This window comes from Calidris pugnax, unplaced genomic scaffold, assembly GCF_001431845.1.
Source record: "Calidris pugnax isolate Ruff unplaced genomic scaffold, ASM143184v1 scaffold24, whole genome shotgun sequence".
Classification (NCBI taxonomy): Eukaryota; Metazoa; Chordata; class Aves; order Charadriiformes; family Scolopacidae; genus Calidris; species Calidris pugnax.
This window is the reverse complement of record NW_015090922.1, coordinates 38843263-38856712: the sequence shown is the minus strand read 5'-3', so window position 1 is coordinate 38856712 and position 13450 is coordinate 38843263. Positions and strand designations below refer to the sequence as shown.

Sequence of the window (13450 nt, the reverse complement as noted above, 5' to 3'; positions counted from 1 at the left end):
GCCCCCTTCATACTGTTTCAGTGAATTTCCGCCTAATAATATGGAAAATGAAAGTTGTATATAAATCTGCAAAACAAATAGCACTTGGTTTTGTTGAAAGACTGGTCCAGCATTATCATACTCCTAAATTTAAAGGTCTGAATCATATCTCCTTTTCATTTCCCTACCTGTGCTAGCAAATTAACATCAATTTGAATCTCATTTAGGGGAGCATTTAGATAGAACGCACCCTGCCAGTGACCAATATGAAACAAAATCTATGTCTTTAAAGAAAAAGATTGTTAAGCAAAATAAGGGGGTTAAGAAAATAAATTTAAATGAGGAAGCTTTTTATCACCATTGTATATTTTATTTTACAGTAATAGAATACATGGTAGTGGGCCTGAAACAAGCCTTACTGGCATTACTAAAAGGACTTAAAGTTCTTTTAGAATGCCAGAAATGGAGAAGACGATAAATGTAGCTGTGTTATCGAGTGGTTAAAAGCTACTTTCAGCAGTTCTTTTAGAATGCCAGAAATGGAGAAGACAATAAATGTAGCTGTGTTATTCGAGTTGTTAAAAGCTACGTTGAGTGAGTGTAAGCCACAAGGCTTCCATATTTTTCTGGAACAGACATATTTAGATTGTATCCTGTGTGTTATGGTTTGCAGGTGTTTTCATAGCCATGGTTACGTTTCTGTTGTTGTATTGCTCCTCAAATCTAACAGTCATTGTGTAGTGATAGATGAGTAGCACTTGGAGGGTGCCCAGTAGACGTTTCTTTCAACAATAATAAATGGAACCCACAGCAGGTGGCAGTTTGGGGCAGGAGAGCCATTTTTAGCAAGATCTGAATGGTACTGCTGATTCTTTAGCCTGATACGTAGAATATACAATGCAGCAAAGGTTTGGGGCTGTGGATTTTTCTTGTGCTTTTTTGGTTTAGTTTGGTTTGTGTGTGTGTGTGGTTTTGTTTCTTGTTTGGTTTTTTTAAGAAATCTAATTACCAAGGCAATTTAGAACTGAAAATCAAAGGCAGATGTGTCTGTTACTTAAAAAACATTGAACTGGGCTTCTTGGGCAGAGAGCAGTTGGGTTATTTTCTTCCTTGCATTGTAATTAAAATAAAGATAAAAATGTAAAATGCACTATAAAACTTCATATGTTATTGATGGCCTGATTTGCTAAATAGAAGGCAGTTAGGTTTTAAGCATCTTTGCTGTAACAAGCCGTCAGTACATTAATTGTACTGTCAGTTATGTTTGAATATAGTTTCTTTTTCTTCACTAAATGTTACTTGGAAAGTCAAAAAGAATGGTTTGAAAAATCAATGAAAAAAAATACTCCTGTAGCAGACTTAAGCATTGTTTCCTACTTCATTCTTTTTGTGGATGTTGCTATAAATGAAATCTTACTTAAACATCATTGCAACCCAGATGTAAGAGAAGTTAAGTGCTATGTTATACATTCTTTGAAATAATCAAATTACACTTAGCACAAAAAAAAAAAAAACTTGAATGGATAGAAATCACTGTATTTACACATAGTCCTTCAGGTTGTAACCTGCGTCGCTCTCCTGCTCTGTGGATGGGAAGTGGTGCTGCTTTGGAGGGTAAATCCATGCTCCTTGCTGCTTTTTAAAACAGGAAGTGCAGAAGATCACACCTGCGATAAGCAGGAACCCTGCTGAGATGAATCCTGTATAAACCGCTCCTCCTGGTTCGTGTTTACTGCTCTCTGGAATGGTCTGGTCTAGAAAATTGGAAATAATTTCCCTCGTGTACCAGGATGTTGGTACTAATCCAAAGATTCCTGCCAGAATGAAGCAGACTCCTCCAGCGAAACAAGCGTGGCTTTTGCTGTCGCTGTCCCCTCCCAACTTTGTGCATTTCATTCCAACTGTGGTGATGCAGATCCCAAAGGCTGACAGGATGCAGGACAGTACCATGGTGGTCCTCGCAGCCTGGATGTAGACGGGGAGGGAGAGAACGGAGTATTTCAGGGTGCAGCTGAACATCCCCGTGCTGTACCACGTGCAGTCCATCCAGAGCCCTTGCATCTGTGTTATAGCTGTTATGATATTTGAACCAACATCTGCATTTACCTTCCAGTTGGGGAGCAAAGTAGCCGTGATGTCTCCAAAAACACCAAACAAAGCCAGAATAAAAGCGAAGAACTGCAGACTCGCCGATGCCATGATGATTATCTGCTGTCACCTTTTGTCTGCCTGTTTCTCTCTTGTAAATGAGTGTAACTGGTTGGTAGCTTCGTAGCCAAGGCTGTAGCCCTCTGTGTAATAGGGAGGAGGCGGGAGGGGGGGGCGGGGAGGAGAAGTGCGAGGGGGGAAAGAAAAAGAAATCAGCAAACAACAAAAAAAAAAGCTTGCATTTAAAATTAGAGCTATCTGAATGAGTATCTGAACATGACCCTGCAGCAGAGGAGAGCAGCCGAGCAGCTGTACACAAGGCACTCGAACATAAATGATGGCAAATGGGCAGTGGTTTAGAATTGCTTCTGAGACGGAGCTGCTGCCCTTTCGTACAGGATTACAAGCCATCGAGCAAAACGTACTTTACTGGAGTTGGTTTTGGTAATGGTATACACATTGCAGGCTTACTAGACAAATATATGTTGTAAGCGGAAGGTTAGGAACTTGCAGATTAGAAGTCATTTTGGAAAAACACTGTGGTGGAAAATACGTTGTACTCTTATTTAAAGTACCTTCCTTAAATGTGTTGATGGCTGTAGTCAGCTCCTTTTGACTGTTTTATAATAGTGAACATTGGTAATACTATCTTAACTGTTACCAAATTTCAGAGTTTTTAAGGAGAATAAGATTAAATTTAGTTTTTGCAGTATTTTCACAAGTTGCATGTGACCCTTCTAAATCAGTATTTTATTTCGAGTCTGAGATTCTCAGCCCTTGACTTGGAGCAGCAGGACTAAGCAAATCACAAGACTGAATATGATGTGCTTTTGTCTATAAAACAAAATACTGGTTTTAACACTGATAAAGAACAACTCGGTTGTCTAAGTGCATGTTTTTTTTTTAAATCACTTCCCTACCTGAAATCGTTGGCAAACTTGCCATGAAGTGGCAGTTTTAAAAATTCATTAAAAAAACCTGCCTGCTATTCTTGCACAAAGATTCAGATTTCATTTGACAGCTGAGAACATTTATGCAGTAGGATAACGGTGCAGCTGGGAAGAGAGAACTGTTGCTGTTACATCAGCTGGACTGTTGGGAAAGCAGGTGAAGAAAAATGGTTTGAAACCTTTGTGACAAGGGTCAGAAATGGTGTCCTGCCTTTTGAGTAGGGCTCTGTAATTGGCAGGTTTTGTCTTGAATCAGAGCAACAGAGAAAGGGCGGTCCTCAGTCTGGGTTATGCCTTCCAAGACATCTTATTTAAATATTAACCATCACGTTTAAATTGGTCGTTAGCATTAGAATTTTTTGGAAAAGCCATAATAATAGGGGATTAAGTTGAAATAAGCGGAACACAAAGTATCTGCAACATTGTACTCTTATTTCAATTCAAGGTTTTGATCGATACGGATCTATCAGTCTTTATTGGCATTACATAACAAGTAATCCTCTAATTTTATATAGCCTGCCTACTTCAGGTAACTGTTCAAGGATGTGCTAACTTTGTCCAGTGTATATATGTTAAAAAAGCATGTAGTTAAGGTGAGAATGTTAATAGCTACTCAGTTTTAAAATCTTACTTCAAAGACCTGCTTATTTCCAAATCTCTTCTGTTTGTTCAGACCGTGAAGAGTCGCTTTGGCAAATACATATAATTTGCTGTATCAGGCCCATGGGAAAGATGGTTTAACTTCCTTTTACAGGAGGAATTGACATGCCTGGATAGCTCAAAACTCATTCAAAAGCATATTGTGGAACAGCTAATTAGGATCTTCAGTTAACCCTTTTTCATTGCTTCCTTTTTAAAATTTCAGTATATACAAACATGCAAACATAAATGCAAACCACTGCTAAGGGTAGTCATATATTACATTTAATGGGATGAACCAAATTAAAGGCATGATAAATTCAAGTATAAGCACTGCAAGTGTAATAAAAAATACCATTATGTTTCATTGCTGTTTGTGTAGCACTTACTGCTGGATGTGAGGTCTGAGATCTTTTCTTCACTGCAGATGTCCTGGAAAAATGCAGTTTCTCTTCAATGGAACTATTGCTTCTCATATAAAACTGCATTGGCATGTATTAACAAAATTTCTTGGAATGTTGTTTTTTTTTTTTCTCTTCTCTGCAGCAAGTGCATTACTGCTGTTTGTTCGCTCTCTTAGTTCCATCTACCCGAGAATAAAGGAGTACTTTGTTTAATGAGTTTTGTTTGACAAACACTCAGTAAGGGAAAGCAAAGAGATTATGGAGAAAAACACATGGAGGCCTTTAGTCCTAAATACATAATGATATCCAGGTTCTACGATTAAAAATGTGAACAGTGATTAAAAGGAGTAAAACTTTGAGAATCCAGAAACTCTGTAGACATACGGATTTGAGGGGAGGGGGAGAAAAGAGGGAGGGTAGGATTCATTTAAGTTAAAATGAGAGCTAGAGCCAGAGGGTTTTGTTGTTTGTGGGTTGTTGGTTTTGTTGGTTCGGTTTTTTTCATCACAGATAATCTTATTAAGAGTTTAAATTTCTTAGGAAAGAAGTATGCAATTTATTCTAATTTGTAATTGGGACAGCAGGACATTTCTATTCAAGTACAGGTTTTGCTTATCTCTTCTTGATCGCTTTAGCTTTCTGCAGGTCATCCTATAACTTGTTGCCTTTGTATGAGTCTGTATAAAGGAATGGAGGAATAAAACTTCTATGCTAACTGCAGCACATGGGTGAAGTGGCCTTGACAAGTTGGTGTGGAAATTAGGAAAAGAATCTTCCTGATTGCAGCGGTGATATACCCGTATGAGTCTGTATAAAGGAATGGAGGAATAAAACTTCTATGCTAACTGCAGCACATGGGTGAAGTGGCCTTGACAAGTTGGTGTGGAAATTAGGAAAAGAATCTTCCTGATTGCAGCAGTGATATAGCTTCTGTACCTTGATTTTTGGTTTCCTGGGATGCTGTTTGTCAGCCTGGTGTGAATGGAGTTAAGTTACAGGGATTGGATTATTGCTCTTAGTGCGGGGACACAGTTACTTTCTGCTGGAAGTGAACAAAATGAAATCCTCACATCAGAACAAGATCACTATGAGATACACGTATCTGGTGTTAGACCTAACGTTTGTCCATAGGAGACAGATAAAATGCCTGTACTGAACACTTAGTTGGTGAAAGTGCTGGCTTAGAATTATCTTGGTAGGATCTCAAGGAGTCTGTTTTAGTGAAGTTGTAATATGTTCTGCTTACACTTCCCTATGAGTAAATTACAGCTTGAAAAAGGGTATGTGGGTTTGCTTTTAATACAGCCCTGTTGCAAGATACATGTATTGCCCATCACGACACCTTTATTGTCTACAATTAGTAAAAATTGTCTCATTTAAGCTTATTTTGATTTAGAATGTTGATTTCAGCAGCAAGGCAGCAGACTTGCTGAATTAAATTGTACTGTGTCATGTGTTCCTCCTACCCTGCTAGAACATAAACCTTCATTGTACTGACACACTGAAACAGCAAGGGTTGAATAATTGCTCCTCTATTGACAGTTCAGGATATATCAGTTGAATAATTTTCATATTGGTTACTTTGTAAGAATTGAGTATTATTTTGTAAATATTTCTAATGTGCTTGGGGGTTGGAAAGTGTTACTAATAAAATTATCCGCAAATTAACTTGTGTATTTTAAGTGCTGTTGTGTACTCTCTATTGGCTTTCATAATTCTACTCTCTATTTTATGCATATTAAAAAGGTTAGGGAAAAATAGCATGTATAAATTTAAAGGAGTGGCCAATTACAAGTGAAAAGCTTTCCCCTGTATCTGTTGCTATGGTAACCAGGCAGCTTTCCTGGGGTCCAAAGAAAACAGCGTCTATAATGGAACAAATGCTGAGAAGTGCTGTGTTTTGTTTCAAAAGCAGAAATTATTGCCCACTGGCCTTGAGATTGCAAATTGAGCTGTTTTTCTCTTAAACTGTACTCTGCATCTAGATTGTGTTCTTTTTTTTTTTCTTCAGAAATTTTTGTTAAAGATGCAGCTCCTACTCCCCAAGAGCCCTTGCATCTCACTTCCAAGCAGTTCTGCAAAACTGAGGCGACTGTGAGATCCCAAATGGGCTCCAGTGGTTTTCTTATCCCCAGTTTTGTCGGGGAATTAATCTTGGTTTATTTCTTGACAAGAACTGTAGATAGATAAACATACGTGTGTGTTAAAAAAAAAAAAAAGAAGAAATACTAAGGTGTTTGTTGTTTTTTTTTGTGCGAGGAGCTGGTTGGTTGTGTGAAGTATGTGTTTGCTCTGTTCAAAAAGATAAACTTTTCTGACACTCATTGTGAACACAAATTCTTGCTGTGTTCCTGTGGTCTCCTGGACAGGTAGCAGCAACCTGTAGATGAGTGGAAGTTACCAACACATGAGAAATTTAGAAACTGCTTTGGAAAAATATATTTATGTGCATTTCACTGCAAATTCTATGTGTCAGGTTTTCTTTGTCACTAGAAAAAACACTCCCTGGAACATATACTTGAGATCAGCAGTGCCACTACCGGAAACTTACTGTGTTTTTTTTTAATCAGCAGCATTAATCAGTATTTTATTCCTTTCCCTAGCCAGTATTTGCATTCAGCTTCATGGGTTCTGTCTGCATGAAGAACTGATGTTGTTTGAATTTTGTGCTTTTTGTTGGAGCAGTTGTTGTGACTAGATGCCCCTGACAGCTGAGCTGTTCCCACTCAAAGTCCAACATGGATGGATGGCACCTTTGTGCCAGAAGGATATGTCCACAACAGCAGTTACTACAATTTAATTGATTGATTTAGTTGATTTATTTAAAAACCCACAGATTTAGAGGAGTTCTGATTAGAGCAGTAGAAAAAAAACCCATTTGTTTTGAAAATTTTTAGGGTTTTCTTTAGGTTGTTTTTTTTAGGGTTGGTGCACTGAGAGTGTGCTTAGGACAGAAGCTGTTCTTCAGTCTGAGTGTATCTTTTATTTCAGTCAGAACTAGCACATCTTCAATTTAATGTCACATAGAATCTGTTCTATGAATGCCAATAGTGACTTTCAGATCTTTTAAAAAGATTGATGATTGTCCATTGTATGAGCAGATATTTTTTTAATAAGAGACTGACTATTTCTAAAAGTCTGGCACTTAAAAATTTTCTGGTCATTCAGTACCAGTGCAAATTGTCAATGTCTTCCTCCACAGAATCTTTTCATTTTTATTGTTGTTAGTATCTAGTTTGGAAGATAAACTGCTTTGTTTGATGTTGTGCAGAACTGGATTTTTAGCCCCGCCTTTATTTTGTGATACAGAAGTCTGAATTCGGGGCATTTTTGTATAATACAGTATCTATATAATTGCATGACATACTTTATGTGTTTTATAGCTATGTGGACATTGAAGGAATGATGTTAACTTCATTCTGTTTTCAGACACAGGGAAGGTGTCATTGAGGATGATTTCAGATCTATAAAAGAATAAAACAAGCTTGAAAGAGATCTGTGTAGAAGCATGCAAATATGATTTTGGATGAACTGTGATACACAGTGTAGACGCAGAGTTGTACAGTCATTTAAACTGAACGAAAATTTATTTCTACCTACCGTTCCTTTAAGTAGACTAGAATGCTGAAATCTTAATAGGTTGAAAAGCAATTCTGTGGCTTACATTTTAGAAAAGCCCTAGAGCAACAGAAATCATACAGGGAATGGGTTTGATTTCTAATTATAATACCAATTTTCTTCAGCTGCCCTTCAGCCTATCTATTGAATATTGGCTAATTTGTATATCATGTCAGGATTGCCTTGTGGAAGGATCTGAAGGCAGCCGTGCTAATTACTTTACAGATTACATGGAAGTTGCTCTAGATGGAGGAAGTGCCATGGGGGGAAAAAAGTACTGAGTGCTAATGGTATGTGAACTCATCGGGAAGATGTAGATAACTAAGACAGGCTAAAATTCTGTAAGGCCTTGAAAGTTAAACCAAATCCTTGTCTTCAAATAGTGTGACGTTCCTCACTGCACAGCTCTGTTACCTGTCACAACAGTGTCTTCCTTTGTTCCCCCTGTTTCCTGATGTCTAACTGGGTAATTTAGAAATACGGCGTCTCAGAGGAATATACTCAAATTTATCTATCTTTTCCTTACAGGTGGATGTGGCTGTGGTGCATTTCACCCCGTTGGTGCAACCAAAGATACAGCAGCCGTTCGCGCTCGTAGAAAAAGTGGTCCGAAGTGTTTTCCAGTTTAGAAGAAAATACTGCTTCCGCGGAATCGAGTAAGGATCTTGAATGGAAAAAAATCTCAGATACTGTTCTTGTAAATGTGCCAGCTGCTAAATCTGTTGAGGAAGACTTGTAGCCATGCATTTGATTTTATTACCCCCTTTTAAATTTGTCATCGTAGTTCATCAGATCTTTCCATTTCAGAAAGCTTTCAGGAGACAAAACGATTAAATGAATCCCTTTCTGCTGCAATTATATAATAATTACTGTGCATTTTCGTTAGCGCAGTTGAAGCTGTTAAAATGACTAGGATAAATTGGTGATCTCTCCAAGAGCTTGTCTGTCTCAGAAACAAAAAAAACCAAAACAAACCAGCACCAACCACAAAACCTACAGCATTTGTTAAAAAAAAAGTCTCAAACTTCAGAACCAAAAATGGCAGTGTGAGGAGGGAGAGTGTCAGTTGTACGAAATTTTACTTTTTGGGGGATGATGTCAAAAGGTCAAAGTCTTGTTTCTGTTCTTGCCCTTCTGTGGAGTTATTGCTGACTCTTTAAAAATCCCTGTGCCTTACTGAGGAAATTTATTCAGTTCTCCACCCAATGGGAGAAGCCTGCAGCCTGTCTGCCAAGGATCCTGTTAATCCTCTGGTGGAGTTACGCGGCTGACTTGGTGTGGGGAGTCCCAGCATTCAGCATTAGATTGTCTGGCAGAGCTGATGGTAGGGGTAGAGGCTTGTTAAATTCAACACGCTACCTGAATTTTGCTGGGCATGGTGGTGGCCCTGACGCAGTCCAGAATGTGGGTGGATGCCACCCTGCTGAACTACAAGCCCTGTGTGTCACTATTTTAAAAGTGACCATAGAATTTTGCTTCTAGTTTGGGGTTGGTTTTTTTTCCCTTGTGACAGTCAGTGGCATTGATGTCTGGAATGCAGACATTTGACCTAAAATTTTGCCTGTGTTAAGGTTTGCGTGGACCATAGAATTTTGCTTCTAGTTTGGGGTTTTTTTATCCCTTGTGGCAGTCAATGGCATTGATGTCTGGAAAGGAGACATTTGACCTAAAATTTTGCCTGTGTTAAGGTTTGCGTGTGCGTTTGGAGGTGGTTGGAAAATAAGGTGTCTGAATTCTAGAGAGGCTTGTATTTGATTCGTGGATTTGCATTTTTGTGAGAGAATGGTTTCTGCCTACTTCTGCCAACGTAGGCAGAAGTTACGCAGAGTCAGCCTATCTACGTTACATAGAATATTTTTCCCTGAGTTTAAAAAAAACCAAACAACAATTGTGTAATCTTAAATTGCTAATAACTGCTTTACATTCTTTTGAGGCAAGGGAGGGGGAAATCTGAACTTTTGAACGTCACATATCCCCCTAGCAGCTTATCATACTTTAGCCCTAGCGTGCAGCTAAGAAACACAATCCTCTTATTATTTAACTGACGTGAAAAAACCAGAAAATTTAGGTATATAGTAGATACCTTGTAACAAACTTAATAATCTTGTGTATTGCATTTACTGTATAAAAACAAGATAATAGAATCAGTTTACATTTGTGTGTAAATCTTGTCATCTGAGAGAGCCCTGGCCTAGAAGATTAAACTATTAAGTCCATGAAGAAAAATACTGTAATTTGAGTTGCTGTTCATGGACATTTATAAGATAGTTCTTTGTATGTAAAAGTTAATTAAACGTTTTTGGCTCCAGATACATCTTTTAACTGCCAAATCAAAGGCAAGAATAACTTGAGGGATATCAAAATGAGGATTGATCCATGTTAACCTTGCTGACCTAGATGCTGAGCTAATGGGGACACTGTTGACCAAGGCCTTGAGTAGAACGTGCTTTAACCCAGGTTGTTCCGAGATGTTCCATAGTAGGGATATCAAAATGAGGATTGATCCATGTTAACCTTGCTGACCTAGATGCTGAGCTAATGGGGACACTGTTGACCAGGGCCTTGAGTAGAACGTACTTTAACCCAGGTTGTTCTGAGATGTTCCATCCTGTTGTCATTTTAAACCCTTTAACTTTGTTCTGTCTGCCCATTAGAGCCAGCTGTCACTTACTCATAGAAAGCCTTTTGACTGCCTTGTCCAGTCAGCACCTGGAGGCTTGAGAGGGTTGGCAGCATTTTTTGGGCCTTATGTCCGTATGACACAGGCAGATGATTTGAAAATTCAGACATAAACATGAACCACGTGCAAATATTCTGCCTTCCTGACCTCTTGTAGCCTGAGCACTCCTAATAAGAGCCAGTCAGCCAGTACTTTCAATAGTTTGTGCTTTGTATTATGCATTTTTTTGAGACGTTAAAAAAAAATCACTTGAGCTAATACTATGCATTAAAATTTGGGGAACTTGAGAGGGAGAGAGCAGTGCTGACCCATCTGGCCACAGAGTAAGTGAACTGACTTTCGTAGTGAACCTGTGAATATTGACAGAGCTGAAAACAAAAATCTAGGACTCTTGGCACATTCTCCAAGTTCTAAATATTAAAAAGTGAATGATAATTAAATATTCCTTTTCTCCCCTATTAATGACAAGTGATAGCAGTGTCTTTCCCATTGGAATGAGACACACACTCAGCCTGAAAGAAAGTCTCGTGGTTTGGTTCTGATCCGTTTTACGCAGTTTAATCTGTTGTTGCTCTCTGAGTACGAGGTTAATTCTAAGAAGGTTCTCAGACTGTAGCCATACCCAAAGCCTTTTTAATGGTAGCAAACGTGAACATACATGCATGTGTGTAATGTACAATGTATGTATGTGCTTTCCTATGCTTTTATAATTTGCATTTGCAGAAAAAGGGGCCTTATGTTTCCATTTGCTTAGATAATGAGCTATATTAACAGTGCTAGAGCTAAAATAATGACATCCTTAATAATAACCTCTATTAAGTAAATTCCCAAGAGGACCCTGTTACTTGTAAGGGAAACTGAATTACCTGTCTGGATTGTTTGAATTTATTTGTTTTTTCTCCACACCTTTTAGGACCTTGTTTCCTGAAAGTGGACGTTTGAAAAGGACAGAACAGCTGATGATGACAGCAAATGTTGATCCAACTCTGCGTCCCTTTCAGCTCTCCATGTCCCACTTCAGAAATCTGTGTGATACATACAGGAAAATGTGTGATGAAGACCCAAGCCTTTTTGTCTACAATTACAGGGAAGAACTGAGGCAAAAGAAGATGAGGAGGAATTTACTTAAAAGTACTGGTCAGCCCGATGAGATTGAAGAGGAAGATCAGCTATAATCAGCAGCAGACTGATTTTATTTTATTTTTTTAACTCCTTGATCTAGAGGTGTTGATTAAATAAAAGGAGGCTTTATATAGTCCTACATCTGTGCAGGTGTGGAAGAAATACTTTTGAGAAGGTGGTGGAGAGACAGAGGGCTTTCCCATTTTATGTAAAGTGGAAGAACCATCCAGTTACAAGGTGCCTACAGGTTCGTTTTACCTTCAGGGGAACGAGGTATGTTGTGAGACGTAATTAAGGTGGGATACTCCTGAAAAAATTGTTTTATATGAATGAAAGTGCATTATTGAAATGTAAGAAAAAACACTTTTCATACTTCAACATGTAAGAGGGTGTTTGGGGTTTTGTGCTCTTTTTATCCTGGAACATCCTACTGTGCTGAGTAATTTAAAAAACAAAAGCCAAAACCCTTGTATAAATGTACTCAAGTGACTGGCTTAGAGGAGGATAAAGTGCGCAGATTGCCTCAAGGTCTGCTAATACTCTTCTCGTTTATACAAAAGCAAAGAATTCGGGATTTAAAGCTCCCAACTAGAGAAAAGCAGCACGATAAAAAGTAGAAAACATGGCTAAGTACAATACTTATTTGTCTTTTACTGTACAGGCTGGTAGAGAAAATAAAAAATACAGTCAAATAAAAGATTACAGGCCAAGCTTTGTTTTTGTATTTACAGGTATGTATAAAGTATAAACAGCATCTTGAAACTTACAAAAATGAAATTTCTGCACTATTGTGCACTAAAACACATTAAAATAACTTAATTCTGCTTTAAATAAAGCAAAAATGAAAACCAAAGAAATAAAATGCCCAAGGTATTGAAAAATTCATTTTTGCGATGCTACTTTGCGTTGGGATCCCCTCTGCCACGCGAGCACCTTTGCCACACTACTTAAAATACTAACGAGCCCATCCTTCCCTTCCCCTGCCCCAGAACACTACATCCTCCTAACGACTGCTCCAAAGGGATGAACTAATTTACAGACCTTGGCCAACTTAATCTATTTTTGATCCACAATAAATTAAAATAACTTAATAATCCTTTACAGCTGTTTTTTGTGGAAAAAAAAAAAAACCTGTATTAGTGCACAAAAATCAGATAGTAGTTTTCCTGCAGCTTCCATGATTTTACTAGTTTTAAAGCAAAGTAAGTTTGTTGAATTTTATGTGGACTTCAAATGAATGTTTTAAATATAGTGCTTAGAAAGCTAGGATTTCCCGTGCCTCTCCACAGCTTCGTAAAAACAGTCCTCATTAACTACAGATGTTAAACTCTGGACACTAAATTCTCTCTCCAAAATAGAGTTCAGGTCCAGGTTTGCGGCTTCGGAGTGGCTGTCGAGGGACTGGTGACGTTCTTGCATTGCCATTAGAGTTCCCCGGTTACGCTTCGTGCTGTTGACTTTTCTCTTCACTGGGCAGAAGTGGCCACGCACCAGTTTTGGATGCTCTCCCGTCTCGAAGCCATCTCCTTCCTCGTTCTCAGCAGCCTGGTCCCTCTCAGAGTCAGTACTCGGTTCCTCCGAAATCTTCAGCCGCTGGAACTGTATTTCGATGTCTTTCGTAGGGCTGCCCTTCTTCGGGCTCTGGTAGTCATGGTCGTCCTCCTCGTCGTCGCTGAGGATGTCGGATTCTTTGAGGAGAACGTTGGAGAAGTGGGAGGTGCAGCCCTGGGGGTGTTTGTCGGGAGGTGAGTGCTTGGGGTCCTGGGCGCTCTCGGCGGTGTGGCAGCTGCTGCTCTGGGTGCTGCTGCTCAGGCTGCACTCGTCAGAGTCCTGGAAGGTGCCTTTCCCCGGGTCACCGTTCCACTCACTGCTGGAGGAATTCTTCAGTACCTTCAGGGACCTCGTGGAAG

At 38.9% G+C, this 13450-nt stretch overlaps 3 protein-coding genes across 6 annotated transcripts in view; 1 reads left to right on the top strand and 2 right to left on the bottom strand.

Moving 5' to 3' along the window:
- The window catches only part of TFB1M (transcription factor B1, mitochondrial), a 27169-nt gene extending 14932 nt beyond the window's left edge, over window positions 1-12237 (top strand). Inside the window, exons 7-8 of the mRNA XM_014950667.1 lie at window positions 8267-8394; window positions 11332-12237. Coding sequence (XP_014806153.1) covers window positions 8267-8394; window positions 11332-11593 — 390 coding nt within the window. The 3' untranslated portion in view covers window positions 11594-12237. The remainder of the gene's footprint in view (window positions 1-8266; window positions 8395-11331) is intronic.
- Window positions 1175-4759, bottom strand: CLDN20 (claudin 20). Its single transcript, XM_014950668.1, has 2 exons — window positions 4106-4759; window positions 1175-2270 (listed from the first exon to the last, which is right to left on the bottom strand). The coding sequence occupies exon 2, from the start codon at window positions 2176-2178 to the stop codon at window positions 1519-1521; it is 660 nt and encodes a 219-aa protein (XP_014806154.1). The 5' UTR covers window positions 2179-2270; window positions 4106-4759; the 3' UTR covers window positions 1175-1518.
- TIAM2 (T-cell lymphoma invasion and metastasis 2) overlaps window positions 12069-13450 on the bottom strand; it is a 112326-nt gene continuing 110944 nt past the window's right edge. For all 4 annotated transcript variants that reach the window (XM_014950658.1, XM_014950659.1, XM_014950661.1 and 1 more), the window contains one exon: window positions 12069-13450. In XM_014950658.1, the coding sequence (XP_014806144.1) occupies window positions 12804-13450 (647 nt within the window). In that variant the 3' untranslated portion in view covers window positions 12069-12803.